The following is an 18,119-nucleotide window of genomic DNA, read 5'->3' on the forward strand; positions in this document are numbered from 1 at the left end:
ACAGTTGTTCTAGGGTCTCATTTAAGTCTCTTATATCCTTGTTTAATTTCTGTTTAGAGGATCTGTCCAGCTCTGTAAGAGGAGTGTTAAGGTCCCCTGTTATTATGGTATTATCAGATATCATATTGCTCAGACTGAGTAAGGTCTGTTTCAAGAATCTGGGAGCATTTAAATTGGGTGCATATATATTTAGAATTGAAATGTCTTCTTGTTGTATTTTTCCCTTGACCAATATAAAGTGACCATCTTTGTCTTTTTTGACTTTAGTTGCTTTAAATCCACATGTATCTGAAAATAAGATTGCAACTCCTCTTTTCTTCTGAATTCCATTTGCCTGAAAAATTGTCTTCCAACCCTTGACTCGGAGCTTTAATTTGTCTTTTGAAGCCAGGTGTGTTTCTTGCAGACAGCAAATGGATGGCTTGTGTTTTTTAATCCAGTCAGCCAATCTATGTCTCTTCAGTGGGGAATTCAAGCCATTAACATTTATTGAGATAATTGATAAGTGTGGTAGTATTCTATTCGTCTTATTTTGTGAGAGTCCATTGCTTAGTTTTATCTTTTGCATCAGTGTGGAGGTTTGGTTCTGTCCTTTAATTTCTGAGTTCTTACTTTGCTGCTGATCCATTGTGGTGGTCAGTGTGCAGAACAGGTTGAAGTATTTCCTGTAGAGCTGGTCTTGTTGTGGCGAATTTCCTCAATGTTTGTATATCCGTGAATGATTTGATTTCTCCGTCAATTTTGAAGCTTAGCTTAGCAGGGTACAGAATTCTGGGCTGGAAATTGTTCTGTTTAAGTAGATTAAAGGTAGATGACCATTGTCTTCTTGCTTGGAAAGTTTCATTAGAGAAGTCTGCGGTCACTCTGATGGATTTGCCCCTGTAGGTCAACTGGCGCTTACTCCTGGCAGCTTGCAGAATCTTTTCTTTTGTCTTGACTTTGGACAGGTTCATCACAATGTGTCTTGGAGAAGCTCGGTTAGAGTTGAGGCGACCTGGGGTCCGATAGCCCTCTGAAAGCAGTGTGTCAGAATCTTTGGTGATATTTGGGAAATTTTCTTTTATAATATTCTGTAGTATGGCTTCTGTTTCTCTGGGCCATTCTTCTTCCCCTTCTGGAATTCCTATAACTTGTATGTTGGAACGCTTCATAAAGTCCCATAATTCTGACAGTGAACGTTCTGCTTTCTCTCTCTTCTTTTCTGCCTCTTTTACTATCTGAGTTATCTCAAAAACTTTGTCTTCTACCTCTGAAATTCTTTCTTCTGCATGGTCTAACCTGTTGCTGATACTTTCCATTGCATCTTTAAGTTCCCTGATTGACTGTTTCATTTCCTTCAGCTCTGCTATATCCTTTTTATATTCTTCATATCGTTCATCTCTGATTTGATTCTGTTTTTGGATTTCCTTTTGGTTATTTTCCACTTTATTAGCAGTTTCCTTCATTGTTTCCATCATTTCTTTCATTGTTTTCAACATGTGTATTCTAAATTCCCTTTCTGTCATTCCTAACATTTCTGTATAGGTGGAATCCTCTGTAGTAGCTACCTCATGGTCCCTTGGCGGGGTTGTTCTGGACTGGTTCTTCATGTTGCCTGGAGTTTTCTGCTGATTCTTCCTCATGGGTGATTTCTTTTATCTGTTTCCTTGCCCTAATTTTCCTTTCACTTCCTCTTGCTCTTTAAGTTCTCATGCCTGTGGACTAAGGGTTACAGGACCAGAAGGGTGAGAAGGTTGAAGAGCAAAAAAGGGATGAAAGAAAGGAGGACCGACTGATAAGAAAAAAAAAAGAAAAATAGAGAAAGGAGATGGGGTGGGTAAAAGGAATATTGACAAAAAGAAGAGAGGCACAGAAAGAGGGAGACAGAGCAATATAGATGTACAGTAAGGTACTTTGATACAACCTTAAAAAAAAACCACCTTCTGGGAGGTGCCCAGTTGGGTGGTTACCTTGAGGTTAGCAGCTCTTTGCTAACCTGATCAGACACAGTACCCCACCTCCACCAAGTAGAGAGGAAAGACAAAAATGCTATAAATCAAACCAAAACAAGCAAACAGAAAACTTTACGGGATAAAATTGGCTGGAAAAACCAAATAATAGCGGTAGAAACACTAACAAAAATGAAGTTCTAATTATTGAAATAGGCAGCAATGGGAAATTATAATTAAACTAGAAAAATTGAGAAAGAAAAAGGATCTGTATGGAAAAGGTTGAACTTAAAAAACAAAACAACAATCAACAACATCAAAATAAACAAAAAAAACAACCAAACCAAAAAAAAAAAAAACAAAAAACACAACCAAAAACAAAGCAGTATGTATATGTTATTGAATATTGTCTGGGCAACACGTGGTCTTCTGGGGTATGAGATGTTAATCACAGTTCTGATACGACTGGAGGCTGCTAGTTTCTCAAACCCCAGCAGGTAGACACCCAAAATCTCTTCAGCCCACTTAAAAGGCACTTTGAACTTGTTCACTTGCTGAGCAGAAGCTTTCCCAGGGAAGTGCTTGTCACTGGAATCACTGCTGAAGTGGCTATCCACTTACCCTGTGTGCCAAAACTGGTCTCCCTCTGCCCCCGAGGGTTAGGGCTGCAAGGCGGCTCAGACCCCGCCCTTAGGCTACTTGGTCGCTGGGTTACCAGCTCCCACCCAATTCCAGCTCTGGGACCCTGAGGGCGGAGCTTGCCGGGGCAGATCGCTCACAATGGCTCCCTGTGACCCAGAGCCAAACACTATTAGCTCCGTCTGGCTCAGCGGCTCAGACTGGGGCCCTAGACAAAGGCCAAAGTTCTCCGCACTCCCGCTCTGGCTCTCCCCAAGGCAGTTCAGCTGAGTGCCAAGTCCAAAGACACCAAAACAGTTCACAGGTAAGGCCTTTCTGGTTTGCAGTCTCGCTGCTACTGAACTTACAGTTGTGGGCGGGTTTAGACGGATTGAACACACGCGACCACTTGCCGTTTTTCCACTGTTTCAGTCCTCCTCTTGGGGTCCAGAAGCCTCTCGCTGACTCCCTGTATCCTCTCAGGGGTGATGATAGGCAGATCCCACCAGCCAGAGATGGGTGGGATCTATATCCCCAGACTCACGGTGCCCAGATGCAAGGAAGCTGTTACTCGGCTGCCATCTTGCTCTGCCTCCTGTTTATCTTTCTTTAGGTCTTATTCTTTCAAGTGTGATTAGACGTGTGACAAAAGTAAAGCTACTATAATGTGCAGATACCCCAAAATTGGAATTTGGGTACATTAGAGAAAACTTCCCTAATTCCCTTCTAGATTTCAGAATAGGAACTCATCTTCCCCATCTCATACCTTCCTTCCCCACATATGGTTCCATTATGTACTGCTGTATTTTGAGTTTTTTCATACCAAAAGCAATATTTTATTCATTTGAAATCCCAACATGTTCTAACCAGTAGGGGATACACAGTAGATACTAAAAAAAAATTGTTTAGGAAACCATTTTAATTGTCTGCTGCTAGTAGAAAATAGAACTGGAGACCATTCTTCTAAGTGCTGCCAGAATGAAAAAACAAATGCCAGATGTTTTCAGCTATTAAGTTGTAACTAACCGATCAGCACTCATATGCACAGATGGAAGTAAAACTCAACGGAAATCCAGCAGGTGGGATAGGGGAGGAGGCAATGGGTGAAATCACACCTAACAGGTACAGTGTACACCATCTGCATGATCGTTACACTTACAGCTTTGACTCAAGCAGCACAAAAGCAATCCATGTAACCAAAACATTTATACCCCAGTAATATTCTGAATTAAAAAAAAAATGCTACATACCACAAAATAAATAAAAAAAAAATGCTACATACCACAAAATAAACAAAAAAAGAGAGAATGGGTATAATTGTGATGGATGTGATACTTATTTCACATGGTATATCAAAGCAGTACCCTGAACCCCATAAATGCATCAATGTACAAAGTTATGATATAATAAAAAATAGTAAAAAAGAGAGAAATATTAGAAATAAATAAGCTAAAAATTTTCTCAGAAAATGCAGACTAACGTACATACACAAAATATTCTGTAATGCACAGTATTTGGAAAAATTGAATCTGGAAAACATAGCTGACTCTTTTCAGTGTTATCATTTTTTAACTTAATCACTTCTTTGTTTTTTTTTAATCTCAGAATATTATGGTAGTAGGCACATATGTTTTGGGTACACGAATTGCTTCTGTACAGGTTGAGTCAAAGTTATGTGTGCCCATCACCTGGACAGTGTACACTGTATCCATTGGGTGTAACTTCAACCCTGCTTTCCAGCTCCCTCACACCTGCTTGGTTTTTGCTGAGTTTTACTACAAATGTGCACATGGGTGTTAATCAATTTTTTAACTGTTTTAAATTGGAATATAATACACATACAGAAAAATACCCCAAACATAAATTGTATAATGATGTCACAGAGAAAACATCCATATAGTCACTCTCAGGTCAAAAAATGGAAAAGTGCTAACACCTTGGGCTTGAATATTATCTCCTAAAATGTAACCACTCACTGTCCTGACTTCAGGCCCTGTAACCTGGTCTTTCTTTTTTTTTTTTTTTTGTAGACACAGAGTCTCACTGTACAGCCCTTGGGTAGAGTGCTGTGGTGTCACATGGCTCACAGCAACCTCTAACTCTTGGGCTTACGCGATTCTCTTGCCTCAGCCTCCCGAGCAGCTGGGACTACAGGTGCCTGCCACAATGCCCGGCTATTTTTTTTTTGTTGTTGTTGTTGTTGCAGTTTGGCTGGGGCTGGGTTTGAACCCGCCACCCTCGGCATATGGGGCCAGCGCCCTACTCACTGAGCCACAGCCGCTGCCCAACCTGGTCTTTCTTATCTGGGAACTCAGATAAATGGGCTAACACTGTAGCCCAGCTATTATCTAGCTAAGACCTGGCAATTTTTTGTTGTTGTAGTTGTCATTGTTGTTTAGCAGGCCCAGGCCAGGTTCGAACCTGCCAACCTGGCGTGTCGCTGGCACCCTAACCGTGAGCTACTGGCACGGACCCCATACCCACATTCTTATGGGCCCTCCAGACTTTTTGGTACAGCAGGCCAGGTTTTCCTTCCAGCCTCCTCAAAGCCCCTTTCTTAGGGTCCCTTCTCGGGCCAATGAGGAAATATTTAGGAAATATATCTTTAGGCTTAATTTAAGAAAATTTAAGAAAATTTTTGGAAAAAAAATAAGAAAATATGTTTGGGACAGGCAAGATAACATTTAGTATGTGAGATGTACCAGAGATAACTCCATGTTACCAAAGAAAGTACTTCCAGAAGTATTTTCACAAGTTGCTTCAGAAATGGGCAGGCAGGTGGTAGGGGTTTAAGGGGTAGAAGGGAGAGTATGTATGTGATTCAGTTGTGCATGTCTGACTTGAAGTAGAAAATGCTAGAAAACTGACATAACTACAGTAAAGAAGAGCCTTAATTCCTCTTTACCCCCGTTTACTATCAATTATAGAATAGAAATTCTGTTTAGGAAACCTTGAATATGACTGAGATTATGATACTGTTGGGATTGAAGAAAGGGACTGCATGGATGCAAGTGAAACTATAGGACCTCAGAGGAGCTAAGAAAGTGATAGATGAGAAACGGGATAAATGAAAGAAGATCACCACTGAAATCTAAGACAGAAAAGATTAAGTGAAAAGAAGATTGTGGCCAACATCACACCAAGGAACCACAAATAAGAAGCAAGGGTTTGGGGTGGTGCCTATGGCTCAAAGGAGTAGGGCGCCAGCCCCATATACCGAAGTGGTGGGTTCAAACCCGGCCCTGGCCAAAAACTGCCAAAAAAAAAAAAAAAGAAGCAGGGGTTTTTAGTAATCATGATGTAATAACTTTCTTTCTTTTTTTTTTTTTGTAGAGACAGAGTCTCACTGTACCGCCCTCAGGTAGAGTGCCGTGGCATCACACGGCTCACAGCAACCTCCAACTCTTGGGCTTACGCGATTCTCTTGCCTCAGCCTCCCGAGCAGCTGGGACTACAGGTGCCCGCCACAACGCCTGGCTATTTTTTGGTTGCAGTTTGGCCGGGGCTGGGTTTGAACCCGCCACCCTCGGCATATGGGGCCGGCGCCCTACTCACTGAGCCACAGGCGCCGCCCCAGTGGGCTCCACAGCTGTGCTTAGGACAATATTTTTACAAACTTATGGGCTAATTTTAAAGTAGTCTTGGGTTCGAGTGGTATGTTTCCTGCAGAGAGGAGAGGCAGAGAGCCTGAGTTGTAAGTGTGAGTAAAATCAGTAAGAAAAAGAAGAGAAAAGGAAAGTTGGGGTACAGGGAGTGGTTAAGTCCCCTATAAAGTATGATGTGCTAATAAGGAAAAACTAGGCTAATGGCACACCACCCTCTAGTGTCTGAGAGGGTCACTGCAGCTTTGCCTGCTCTTGAGCAAAGTTGTTCTGTTAACTTGAGCAAATATTTACAGTAGTAATATCCAGTGATCCAGGGCTTACTTGGTACCCTGACTGTTGTCCTGAGGTTGGATTTTACCACCTCTCCACCCTCAAGTGCAGTATTCTGGGCTGGCCTGGCTGGAGGCAAGGGTATGAATGTCTAGTATACTCTAGAATTGTCTCAGTGCTTGGGAATTTGCCTATTGGCATCTTCAGTAGGAAGGATAGGATACTGTTCCATGTTTGAAATAAGGCCTTTCATTTTAGTTTCAGTTTAACTTGCAGTTTAAAATTTTACCCAGCATAACAGAAACATAACTTTACATAGCAGTCCCTGAGGTTGTATAATGTCAGATATGGGACCAGCGGTTTCATGGAGGAAGGTTTTGGTGACAGCCAGCTATCCTGAGGTGACTAATTCTAGGTGAATTTCCTCCATTCTTTCCTTTCTCCTGTCCTTACGTTCCAGATGTAGCCAATTTAAATTATTAAGAAGAGGTAAAAATGTGCCTTAAGGTCCTTTCTCCCCCTCCACCCCCCATCAGCACCTCCACCATTACTACCTAGTGTTACCAAGGGAAGTTGGTAAATCTCCAAAACAGGAGGGTTTTTGTGAGGATTAAGTGAGGTGTTTGTCAGGTACTCAGCACACAATTCCTGACACAAATAAGCTGGTGATCAGTGTCAGTTCGTGGCATTAGCATTATGACTTTGGGATTTGTTTCTCTGGAAAGGAGAGTTCAAATTAGCACTGAGGCTTTTCAACAGAAAAGGGCTGGTAATGAGAACATCAGACCTTCCATGTTTTGGAGAGTGGTTATTTAACAAGTACAAACACTAGATTTGGCGCCAACCACTGTACCTGGTGCTGATGAGATTAGAAGATACAGCCTTTGGCATCAGGTATTCATTATCTTGTTAACAAAAAAGCCAGTAATCACTCAGCACAGTGATAGTAAGAAGCAGCTTGGCCTAATACTCTGCAGTGTTATTTAATGCTGTGGGGTTGCTTGTAAAAGCCGCTGGAGCTGCCCTTTTGGAAGGAGGCAAGGGGTCCTCAAACTACAGCCTGTGGGCCACGTGCGGCAGTGTGATTGTATTTGTTCTTGTTTTGTTTTTTTTTTACTTCAAAATAGGATATGTGCAGTGTGCATAGGAATTTGTTCATAGTTTGGTTTTTTTTTAACTATAGTCCAGTCCTTCAACAGTCTGAGGGACAGTGAACTGGCCCCCTGTTTAAAAAGTTTGAGGACTCCTGGACAGCGTTCTTCACTGGGTCCAGCTCTGACAGTCTCACCGCCTAATTGAAGGCTCCTTGCATCACCTCTGTAGGAGAAAAAACACATTCTATCTTGGGGAGCCGTGGGGTACCGTGAAGCAGACTTGGAAGTCAGGCACACCTGAGTTGAATCCTGGTTCATCCACTCTCTGGTGGTATGACATTGACCGAGTTATGGAACTTGCCAGCCTCAGGTTTCCCAGGTACAGAGGGCTGTGGTGAGGATAAAGCCTAATCCACTAGGTGGCACAGAGCAGGCACAGTGGGGATGTATATCTCTATCCCTATTTTTCCTGATTAGTTTAAAACAACCATGTGGATTTGGTCCCTCGGTGCGGTGACCTTCCTCCTTGTCACCAGGACTTTCCTAGCTAGATGGCAATAGGGAAAAAAAGCTTAATAAACCAATACCACTACTACTATAGCTACTGCTACTTCTATGAATTGTAAACACCATAATAGCTCAGATTGCTCTTTGAACCTATGAGAGAGGCCAAAATGCCGGTCTTACATTTTCCCCAAAGGGCCCTAAAACTCCACATGTAAGTGTCAGTCTTTGTGCTCAGATGAAGGGAAAAGGTCAGTAGCCACCAATACTGTCTAGAGATAAAAGCCCTCATCCTTTCTCTGGAGGAGTTTGCCAGACCAAACAAATCTGTGTCTAAGAATGTGTTTTTCCAGAAGGGAAGGATCTGATACGGATGGGACATCTGAGACATAATCACCTTTTCTGCCTGTGGGTACATGTAGCATACTTTTTTCTTAGTTCTGGGCAAGTTGCACTAGAGGTGGGATGAGGTCAGCAATCACAGTCTGCTTTTCCTGGGTTAGGATTGGGCCTTCGGCTTGTAGGGCAGTTAGCAGTTTCCCAGGGAGAGAACCCAGCTTCAGAACTTTATCTCACTCTGTGACACATCACTAGTGATGAGTGGCATCCTCTGTGGACTTTGTGAGTATGCATGTGTGTGCCATTGTTTGTGTCTGTTGCTCTGTAAACAGAAAAGTGTGAAAGGCCAGGCAAGCCTTCCCAGCATGCACCTAGTATGCCCCTCAGGCACATACCCAGGAGCAATATGGTCTGAGCTTGTGTTAATTCTAAGAAGAAATATTTAAATGAAACTCCATTTGAATTTTTTAAAAATGGAAAATATTCATAACATAAAGGTATTATGCATTCTAAATGACTATTTTTATTTTTACATATACATGTGTTAATTAGGTTTCCATTTTTTTTGGCCTTCACAAAATTAAAAAGACTTAAAATTTAATAACAATAACAATGTTTAAGATAAGGATTAGAAACAAAAACCTTGTAAAGAACGAAGGAACATAAATACATTCAGAAAAGGAATCAGACAATTGCTTCATCGAAGTATTAAGCAATAGGGCGGCACCTGTGGCTCAGTCGGTAAGGCGCCGGCCCCATATACCAAGGGGGCGGGTTCAAACCCAAAAAATAGCCGGGCATTGTGGCGGGCGCCTGTAGTCCCAGCTACTTGGGAGGCTGAGGCAAGAGAATTGCTTAAGCCCAGGAGTTGGAGGTTGCTGTGAGCTGTGTGATGCCATGGCACTCTACCCAGGGCCATAAAGTGAAAACTCTGTCTCTACAAAAAAAAAAAAAAAGAAAGAAAAGAAATATTAAGCAATAATAATCATAATCATAATACAAAGAAAGTGACATTCACATTGTCAAACAAGAGTATGTCCATTATAGAATGCTTTGACTCTGAGATTCAGTATGGAGTCATCAGTTAACTTCTTATTTTTTTTAAGTATCAAAAAATAGACAACTAATATTTATAAATAAAAGTAAAAAATAACTTCAAAAAACAGATCATGCTAAATCTTATAGACAATAGAAAAAGAAGAAATAAATCAAAATCATTCTACTTGATATAGGTACACTTGATATTAAAGTTGGAGAAAATATGTTATTATAAAGGAGAAATTACAAACATATGTCACTAATAAATGAGGATACAATATCCTAAACAACGTATTAACATGTTAAAAATTAATGTTTAAGTAATATACTTTGATCAAAATTAAAATCAATGTATGTGAATAAATGACTTTTTCTATTTTGTTTCTTTTAGGAAAACTACCCTATCCCTGAACCGGGCCCAAATGGTAGGTTCTTAGGAAACTCGATTTATATTTTATGTTTCCTATTGTTTACCCTGGGGATACATGTGCATTGTTCCCTTACCCCTCTTTTCCTACTGTTTATTTTATTTGCCTCCATTAACAACTTGCTTTTGCTAGGCTGAGAACCTAGTCCTAGTCCATTGTCCACATCATGACCGGGTGGGTAGGTTTATTTTGGCTGCTACATGAAATAAAAGAAATAGTAATAAAACTAGGAAAATGTACCATAACAGAATGCTGACTTATCCCAAAGAACTTCTGATGTAAAGTGTATGGACCAAAGGTAGAATTATTCTTTGGACCTAACAACAGACTAACCTCATCTACTATAAGCTGCTATCGAGTTGCCAAATTGTGTCCTAACCCTAACCCAAACCCAAACTTTGAAAAGGAGTGAGCTACAGCAAATAATCTTTTAATTAGCAAAAGAAACATCGCACCAGCCTTCCCCAACTCCCTAGGAAGGCCAGAGATGGAAGAGTAGGCAGTCTAGGACCTTCTGTCCAGTAGAGGTTGGGGTGGGCCTGGAGCCTTGCTTCCTGCCCTAATCAACTTAGCACAGAAAGTGAATGAGCTCACTGGGGCAGGGTTCCTAACACCTTTGCTCCACTCCTTCCAGGCCTCTCACTGGTGAGCCTGCCAGGCTCAGCTGACATGCTGCTGCCTGGGGTAGTGCCTGATCCCCGGGAGATCGTGCCAGCTTGTTGGCTAGGGCACATCCCTGTTGACAGTTCTCCAATCCCTCCTATCCCTGGAATCCCACTTCTTTATAATCTGTAGGACTCTGAAGTGAGGCTGGGGCACTGGGCAGAGTTTACCTTCCCCATCATGCACCCAGCCACTCAGGTCCCCTTTCTGCCCTTGGGTCGAGGATGCCTTCCCCACCTTGCCCTACTGCACCGCAGAGCCACAGCGTCTGTGGGAACATCAGATGAAGGGAGCTTTCCTGGTAACTCCAGAGCTTTGCTACTCAAAGGTCGATTGGATTATTGACTTAGAAGTGATAAGAATACAGTCTAAATAGAATTATCTGCTCTATCAGTGCTTAGCAAGTAATGTATGTTCAGGGTTTATGTATTGTCACCAACACAATCATGTTCAGAAAAGTGAAAGAAAATATATCACATATATTTTCATATCCTGAAAAGTTGTTTGTTGATTCTGAAAGTGGCCAAATAAAGGCTTTCCTGGCCCCAAAGGATCCTGTACAGCCTTTGCCTGAAGCAGCATTCCACTCTCCCTTCCTTGTCCCTTGCTATACTTGAATGGGAACAGGAAAAGAGTACATTTCACCAAGTGTTCTAGCAAGTCAAATCTAATCTCTTACTGCAAACTGGTAATGTCAAGAGAGGAAACTCTGAGACGGTTTTCTTCATTCACAGGACCTTTTCTCTCTCTCTTTGATCTCAGAATTTACCCTACCATTTCTTACTCTGTTCATCAAAACCCGGGGGGAGAGGGGGGAGTTCTACAGCTGGTGGATTGCTGGTGATTTGTGGCACATAAGACACCTGAATGCACAGCAGAGCTTTTGGGTCTCCTTATCTTTCTAAGGCAGGGTATTTTCTTGGGGAGATGTTTGTAACATGGTCATCTCAGTCAGACTATGATCTATTAGAACTCAGTTTAGCAGAGGGGCTCAGGAGCATCATTCTTTTAAACTTGGAAAACTGAAACAGCAACACCACCAAATCTCACTTTATTAAAACCCTTGAAGGGGAAATACCAATTGATATCGCTGGATGGTTTACATAAAGCTGTACCATTTTAGGAAACAACAGGCATAAAGAACTCAGCCTGATAGTTCACAGAGTATTGTCAAGTTGAGATTCTGCCAGATTCGTTCTCATGAATAGATAAGAATCAGGCATAGCATATTAATTGTCAGGAAACAGCTATCTCCTGAAAAACAATTTGTTCTCTTAAATGATTGGTACATTTCATTCTACTAATCATATCTTGTTTAAATAGTGTATTTATTGGTCAGAGGTTTCCCAAGAAACAGAACCTGTAGGATTGTGTGTGTGTGCGTGTGTGCATATATGTGTGGATGGAGGAAAGATTTATTTTAAGGAATTGGCTCATTTGATTGTGGAGGTGTGGAGGCTGGCAAGTGTGATGTTTGTAGGACAGGCCAGCAGCCTAGAAATTCAGGTAAGAGTTGATATTGCAGTCCTTTTTTTTTTAATTTTTTTTTTACTTAATTTTAATTTTTTTTTTTTTTTTTTTTTTGAGACAGAGTATCTCTATGTCACCCTCGGTAGAGTGCTGTTGAGTCACAGCTCACAGCAACCTCAAACTCTTGGGCTTAAGCGATTCTCTTGCCTCAGCCTCCCAAGTAGCTGGGACTACAGGTGCCCACTACAGGCGCCTGGCTATTTTTTTGTTGCAGTTGTCACTGTTGTTTGGTAGGCCTGGGCTGGATTCGAACCTGCCAGCTCCCGTGCCTGTAGCTCAGCGGCTAGGGTGCCAGCCACATACACCAGAGCTGGCAGGTTTGGTATTGGAGTCTTAAGGAGAATTCCTTTCCCTTCAGGAAACCTCAGTCTTTGCTTTTAAGTCCTTCAAACTGATTGGTTCAGGCCTACTCACTATGGAAGATAACCTGCTTTACTCTATATCTACTGGTTTAAATGTTAATCACACCTAAAAGATGCCTTCACACAAACATCTAGATTGGTGTTTGACTAAACACCTGGGCACTATATCCTAACCAAGTTGGCACATAAAATTAACCATCACGTGCAATTAATTTGCCATGTGGAAGCTTTTTTGCCTGACAAAGTTTCATTCTATTGCCCCAGAGTAGAGTGCCATGTGTGATTATAGTTCACTGCAACCTTGAACTCTTGGCTTAAGCAATCCTCCCACTTCAGCCTCCCAAGTGGCTGGGACTATAGGCATGCTTCACTATGCCTGGCTAATTTTTTTACTTTTTTGTTTTTTATAGAGAAGGAATCCTGGTATGTTGCCCAGGGTGGTCTTGAACTCCTGGGCTTAAGCAATCCTCCCACCTTAGACTCCCAAAATGCTGGGATTATAGTCCTGAGCCACTATACCCAGACCCTTGTAAGACTTAATTAGGTTGTTAAGTTGTTTTCCTCTGTGGTCTAAATTTTGTTCCTGGCCTTGAAAACTCACCCTTCTCACCTGTCCAGAGGGAAACCACAGTGGTACCTTGGAGTGATAGAGGACTTGTTCCTTCCCTCACTGATTTTCTCCTCTTTTGTCTTATCAGAGGTCCTGCTGAAGATGCATTCTGTTGGAATCTGCGGCTCAGATGTCCACTACTGGCAGCATGGTCGAATTGGGGATTTTGTTGTGAAAAAGCCCATGGTGCTGGGGCATGAAGCTTCAGGAACAGTCGTAAAAGTGGGATCATCAGTAAAGCACCTAAAACCAGGTCAGCAAAGTCCTTCACTGAGCTCAGTAGTCCCCAGCTTTTTTGACACCAGGAACTGGTTTTTGGAAGACAATTTTTCCACAGATGGGGGAAGGGGAAGTTTTCAGGATGATGCAAACGCATTACATTTCAGCCTCACATCATTAGGCATTAGATTCTATAAGGAGCACACAACCTAGATCCCTCACATGTGCAGTTTACAGTAGGGTTCATGCTCCTGTGAGAATCCAGTATCTTCGCTTATCTGACAAGAGGCAGAGCTCAGGTGGTGATCCCAGCCATGGGGAGCTGCTGTAAAAACAGATGAAGCTTCACCCCCTTGCCAGCTGCTTACCTCCTATTGTACAGTGCAGTTCCTAATAGGTCATGGCCTGGTACTGGTCTGCAGCCCAAGGGTCGGAAACCACAGACCTAGCTGATGTATGTATTCATTCAACAACATGGTATTGGTGCGTACTTTCATCAGGCAAGGTTAAGTTCTGGGGTACAGCAGTAAACAAGACAGTCACAGTGCCTACATGCATGGGTCTTACCTTCCACAGGGGACAACAGATCTGGGTCAGACAGTTAACTTAGTCATAATATGTTAGGGGCAGTGGAGGAGAATGCTGGGTGTTACCAGTATTTTTTTACCCAGACCCCTGGCTCATTTGAGGAAGGGATGATTTATCCAACATCTGAAGGCAAATACAAAATAAACCAGGTAAAGGGGTGGAGGAAACATTCCAGGCAGAGAACCACAAACTGCCTTCACATGCTGAGAACCAGGGCCTAGGAGGCAGGGTTTGATTTTTATTAGATAGCTAATTTATTATTGGGAAACCACCAATATTTTCCTTAGATTTGCTTAATTCATTTTCCTGGGGGGAGGAATTCTCAGATATAACTGACTACACTATTCTCTGACATAGTGAATTAAATCTAAGCAGTCTTGGTATAGCTAGCTGTTGGCTTTAACCTTCCTTTGCCAAAGAGGCCGTTGTGCATCCTGGAGATCATGTCAGATTACTTGGAAGAATGTGAGGGTTGACAGGAGGTGCCTTCCTGCTATAAGACTCTCTAAGCCCAGCCATATGGAGAGAGACTGACCAGCTCTGAGGAAGTGAGACATGTGTCTTGTTTAGGAATGTTAAGTCAGACCTCCATTCATCATTAGTAAGACCAGGAAAGCTCCTACAGTGTTGCAGGGTTATCCCAAAGTGGAAGGTTCATAGCTTCCAACAGACACTGGTAACTGGTTCTTACAGTGGGACAAGATCTCAAAATATAAATTATAACAAGGTGTGAGGTTCTCTAAATGTAAGTTTTAACAAGGGCTTACTCAGTTGTCTACAATGAGTCCAGTTTTGTGTTGGGTGCTTTGAGGGCTATAAAAACGTTAGACGATATGATTCCTGGATGCTTAGATCTAGTTGGGGAGACCACACATCAGGATCTACATAAATACCAACAATTAGAGAACAGGACCATAGGGTGCAATCAGGTGTGGGGAAAAATGGGCTTTAGGAGTTCAAAGAAAAGACATTCATTGTTGGCCAAGGTGGTTAAAGACAGTTTGTGGAGGAGATGAGTCTTTGAGCTGGACATCTAACAGTAACAATAATAATAAGGGAGCTAATATTCATTGATTAGCAATGTTAGTCTCCATGTTAAACATTTTAATGTGTAATTATTTCATTCATGTGAAAAAACTCTTGAGATATGCATTTTTCTGCTCATTCATTGATAAATAAGTTGAAGCTTGGTAGTTGGCCAGGAGCACACACTCGTCAGCCTCAGAGCTGAGATGCCTACACTGGTCTTTTGGACTCTAGAGCAAGTAGACTTCCAAGAACTTTCAGACTTTAGAAAGGTTTTATATGTGAGTTAATGAAAAGGTCAAAAGCTGGGCGGTGCCTATGGCTCAACGAGTAGGGTGCCCACCCCATATACTGGAGGTGGCAGGTTTGAACCCGGCCCTGGCCAAAAACTGTAAAAAAAAGGTCAAAAGCTAATTTTCTATATAAGCATAATAGAACAATGAAATTACAGAAGCGGTAATAACATTCTGGTTTGCTAATAAGTCTATGTTGCTTAGAGCAGAGGTTCTATGTTGGGAAGTTAGAGGAGATGATAAAAATGCCTAATCTGCATGAAGCCCCTCTTTAAAAAGCACTGTACAACTGTGAATTGTCATGTTATTTTACCATAATAATTAGAAGATAAAACTGAATAATATAAAACGCTCCTGATTATAGAAGATCTTGAATGCCAGGTTGAGGAACTCATCCAGTTTAAGGGTGGGGAAACTTCATGCTGGAAGGCCATATTAATTTAGCTATAATCGAATAAGACCACACTCAAGAAACTTTAATGAGATATACTTTAAAATGTACATTATTTTGTAAAAATCTAACTACTATGTACTTAATTTAAAAAAATGAAAGCTATTTGTTAATTTTAAAATTAACTAACTTTGGCCCAGTGCCACATACACTGGGGCTGGCGGGTTTGAACCCAGCCTGGGCCTGCTAAAACAACAATGACAACTACAACAATAGCAACAACAAAAACAGCTGGGCATTGTGGCAGATGCCTATAGTCCCAGATACTTGGGAGGCTGAAGCAAGAGAATCACTTAAGCCCAAGAGTTTGAGTTTGCTGTGAGCTGAGATGCCATGGCATTCTACTGAGGGCAATATAATGGAACTCTGCCTAAAAAAAAAAAAAGGCTCAGTGCCCGTAGCTCAGTGAGCAGAGCATTGGCCACATATACCAAGGCTGGAGGGTTTGAGCCCAGCCCAGACTTGCTCAACAACAATGACAATTGCAACCAAAAATATAACCAGGTGTTGTGGTGGGCGCCTATAGTCCCAGCTACTTGGGAGGCTGAGGCAAGAGAATCACTTAAGCCCAAGACTTTGAGGTTGCTGTGAGCTGTGATGCTACAGCACTCTACTGAGGGCAACATAGTGACACTCTGTATCAGGAAAAAAAATTAACTAATCTTTTAATGACTTTGTTGTGTCTTTTTTTGTTGGAAAGTATATGAACATTTGGTTGCACCGTGGAGGTTCACAGTTTCAGCCGATACTCCCAGGGGTGGGTCAGCACATTGGGAGAAGACTTGTCCTGGGCCACATATTAAATACACAAATACTAATGAAAGTTGAAAGCAAAATAAATAAATACATAAATAAAGGTCTGTGCATAATTTTTGTGATATCCATCACCATAGATAAGCAAAAAAGTCCTCATAATCCACATGCAGCACATGGGCTGCAGGTTGGACACCCTTACATGGATATTAGTCATTTGTGACCTTAAAGGTGACTTGACTTGGGTTAGGTAAGAGAATGTAGATTTGCAGCAATAAGTGACTGAAAAGGCAGTTTTTTGTTTTTTTTTTTTAGGCAGAGTCTTACTTTGTTGCCCTCAGTAGAGTGCAGTGACGTCACAGCTCACAGCAACCTCAAATTCTTGATTCTCTTAAGTGATTCTCTTGCCTCAGCCTCCTGAGTAGCTGGGACTATAGGCGCCTGCCAGAACGCCTGGCTATTTTTGTTTTTTTTTAGAGATGGGGTCTATGCCCTTGCTCAGGCTGGTCTCGAATTCATGATCTCAGGCAATCCACCTCCCTCCACCTCCCAAGTGCTGGGATTACAGGCATGAGCCACCACACCTGGCCCCTGACAAAGCATTTTTTTATATATATTGCTAAAGGCATGGGTATTCTACTGCATTTTTCCATATTTCAGTTGGATCTTTCTTAGCAACAAACAATGCCTTTAAAATGTCATTTACTGAGAGCTCAGTCATTTCCATCTGTAGTTCTTTAGGTGCCATGGTGTATCAACTAGGTGAGGTTGAAATGCTAATGTATGTGTGATGTCATGATTCTCAAAGTCAGTGAAGCTTTCATTGTATTCTCCAAAGAACAGGTCTATAATAGCTGCGTATTCTTTTTTTTTTTTTTTTTTTTTTGGCCGGGGCTGGGTTTGAACCCACCACCTCCGGCATATGGGACCAGCGCCCTACTCCTTGAGCCACAGGCGCCACATAGCTGCGTATTCTTTAAATGATTCACATATATCATCCTGCTCATCACATCAGTGACCTTTGCTAACTGTGGTGAATGTTTATCAAAATTTCCTTCTGGGCTGGGAGCACACCTGTACTTCTAGCACTCAGAGAGGCCGAGGTGGGTGGATTACCTGAGCTCACAGGTTCAAGAACAGCCTGAGCAAGAGTGTGACCCCCATCTCTAGAAATAGCCAGGCACTGTGGTGGGTGCCTGTAGTCCCAGCTGCTTAGGAGGCTGAGGCAAGAAAATCACTTGAGCCCAAGAGTTTGAGGTTGCTGTAATCTATGACTCCCGGGCACTCTACCGAGGATGACAAAGTGAGACTTTGTCTCAAAAAAAAAATTTTTTTTTTCCTTCTGAAGATGTAATGTTTGGAAAAAAAGATAGCTTTTTTTTCAAAATGCTTAGATTTTTGCCACATATCATATATAGATGTAGTGTTACCTTGCAAAGAAATACTGGAGTCGTTATGATTTGACATGATCTCACACAAAAATACTGCATTTCTATGGAAATCTTTCAATAATCACATTGCTGATTCTATTCTTCATAAAATTTAACTGTCTGGGGTGGCGCCTGTGGCTCAGTGAGTAGGGCGCCAGCCCCATATACCCAGGATGGTGGGTTCGAACCTGGCCCTGGCCAAACTGCAACAAAAAAAATAGCCGGGCAGTATGGTGGTCGCCTGTAGTCCCAGCTACTTGGGAGGCTGAGGCAAGAGAATCGCCTAAGCCCAAGAGCTGGAGGTTGCTGTGAGCTGTGACTCCACGGCACCCTACTGAGGGTGACAAAGTGAGACTCTGTCTCAAAAAAA

The 18,119-nt window shown here is 42.0% G+C and overlaps 1 protein-coding gene across 1 annotated transcript in view; it reads left to right on the plus strand.

Moving 5' to 3' along the window:
• The window catches only part of SORD (sorbitol dehydrogenase), a 49,547-nt gene that overhangs the window by 10,970 nt on the left and 20,458 nt on the right, over positions 1–18,119 (plus strand). Inside the window, exons 2-3 of the mRNA XM_053593468.1 lie at positions 9,788–9,821; positions 13,078–13,242. Of these exons, the coding sequence (XP_053449443.1) occupies positions 9,788–9,821; positions 13,078–13,242 (199 nt within the window). The remainder of the gene's footprint in view (positions 1–9,787; positions 9,822–13,077; positions 13,243–18,119) is intronic.

The sequence above is a fragment of the Nycticebus coucang genome, chromosome 6 (assembly GCF_027406575.1).
Source record: "Nycticebus coucang isolate mNycCou1 chromosome 6, mNycCou1.pri, whole genome shotgun sequence".
NCBI classification, from domain to species: Eukaryota; Metazoa; Chordata; class Mammalia; order Primates; family Lorisidae; genus Nycticebus; species Nycticebus coucang.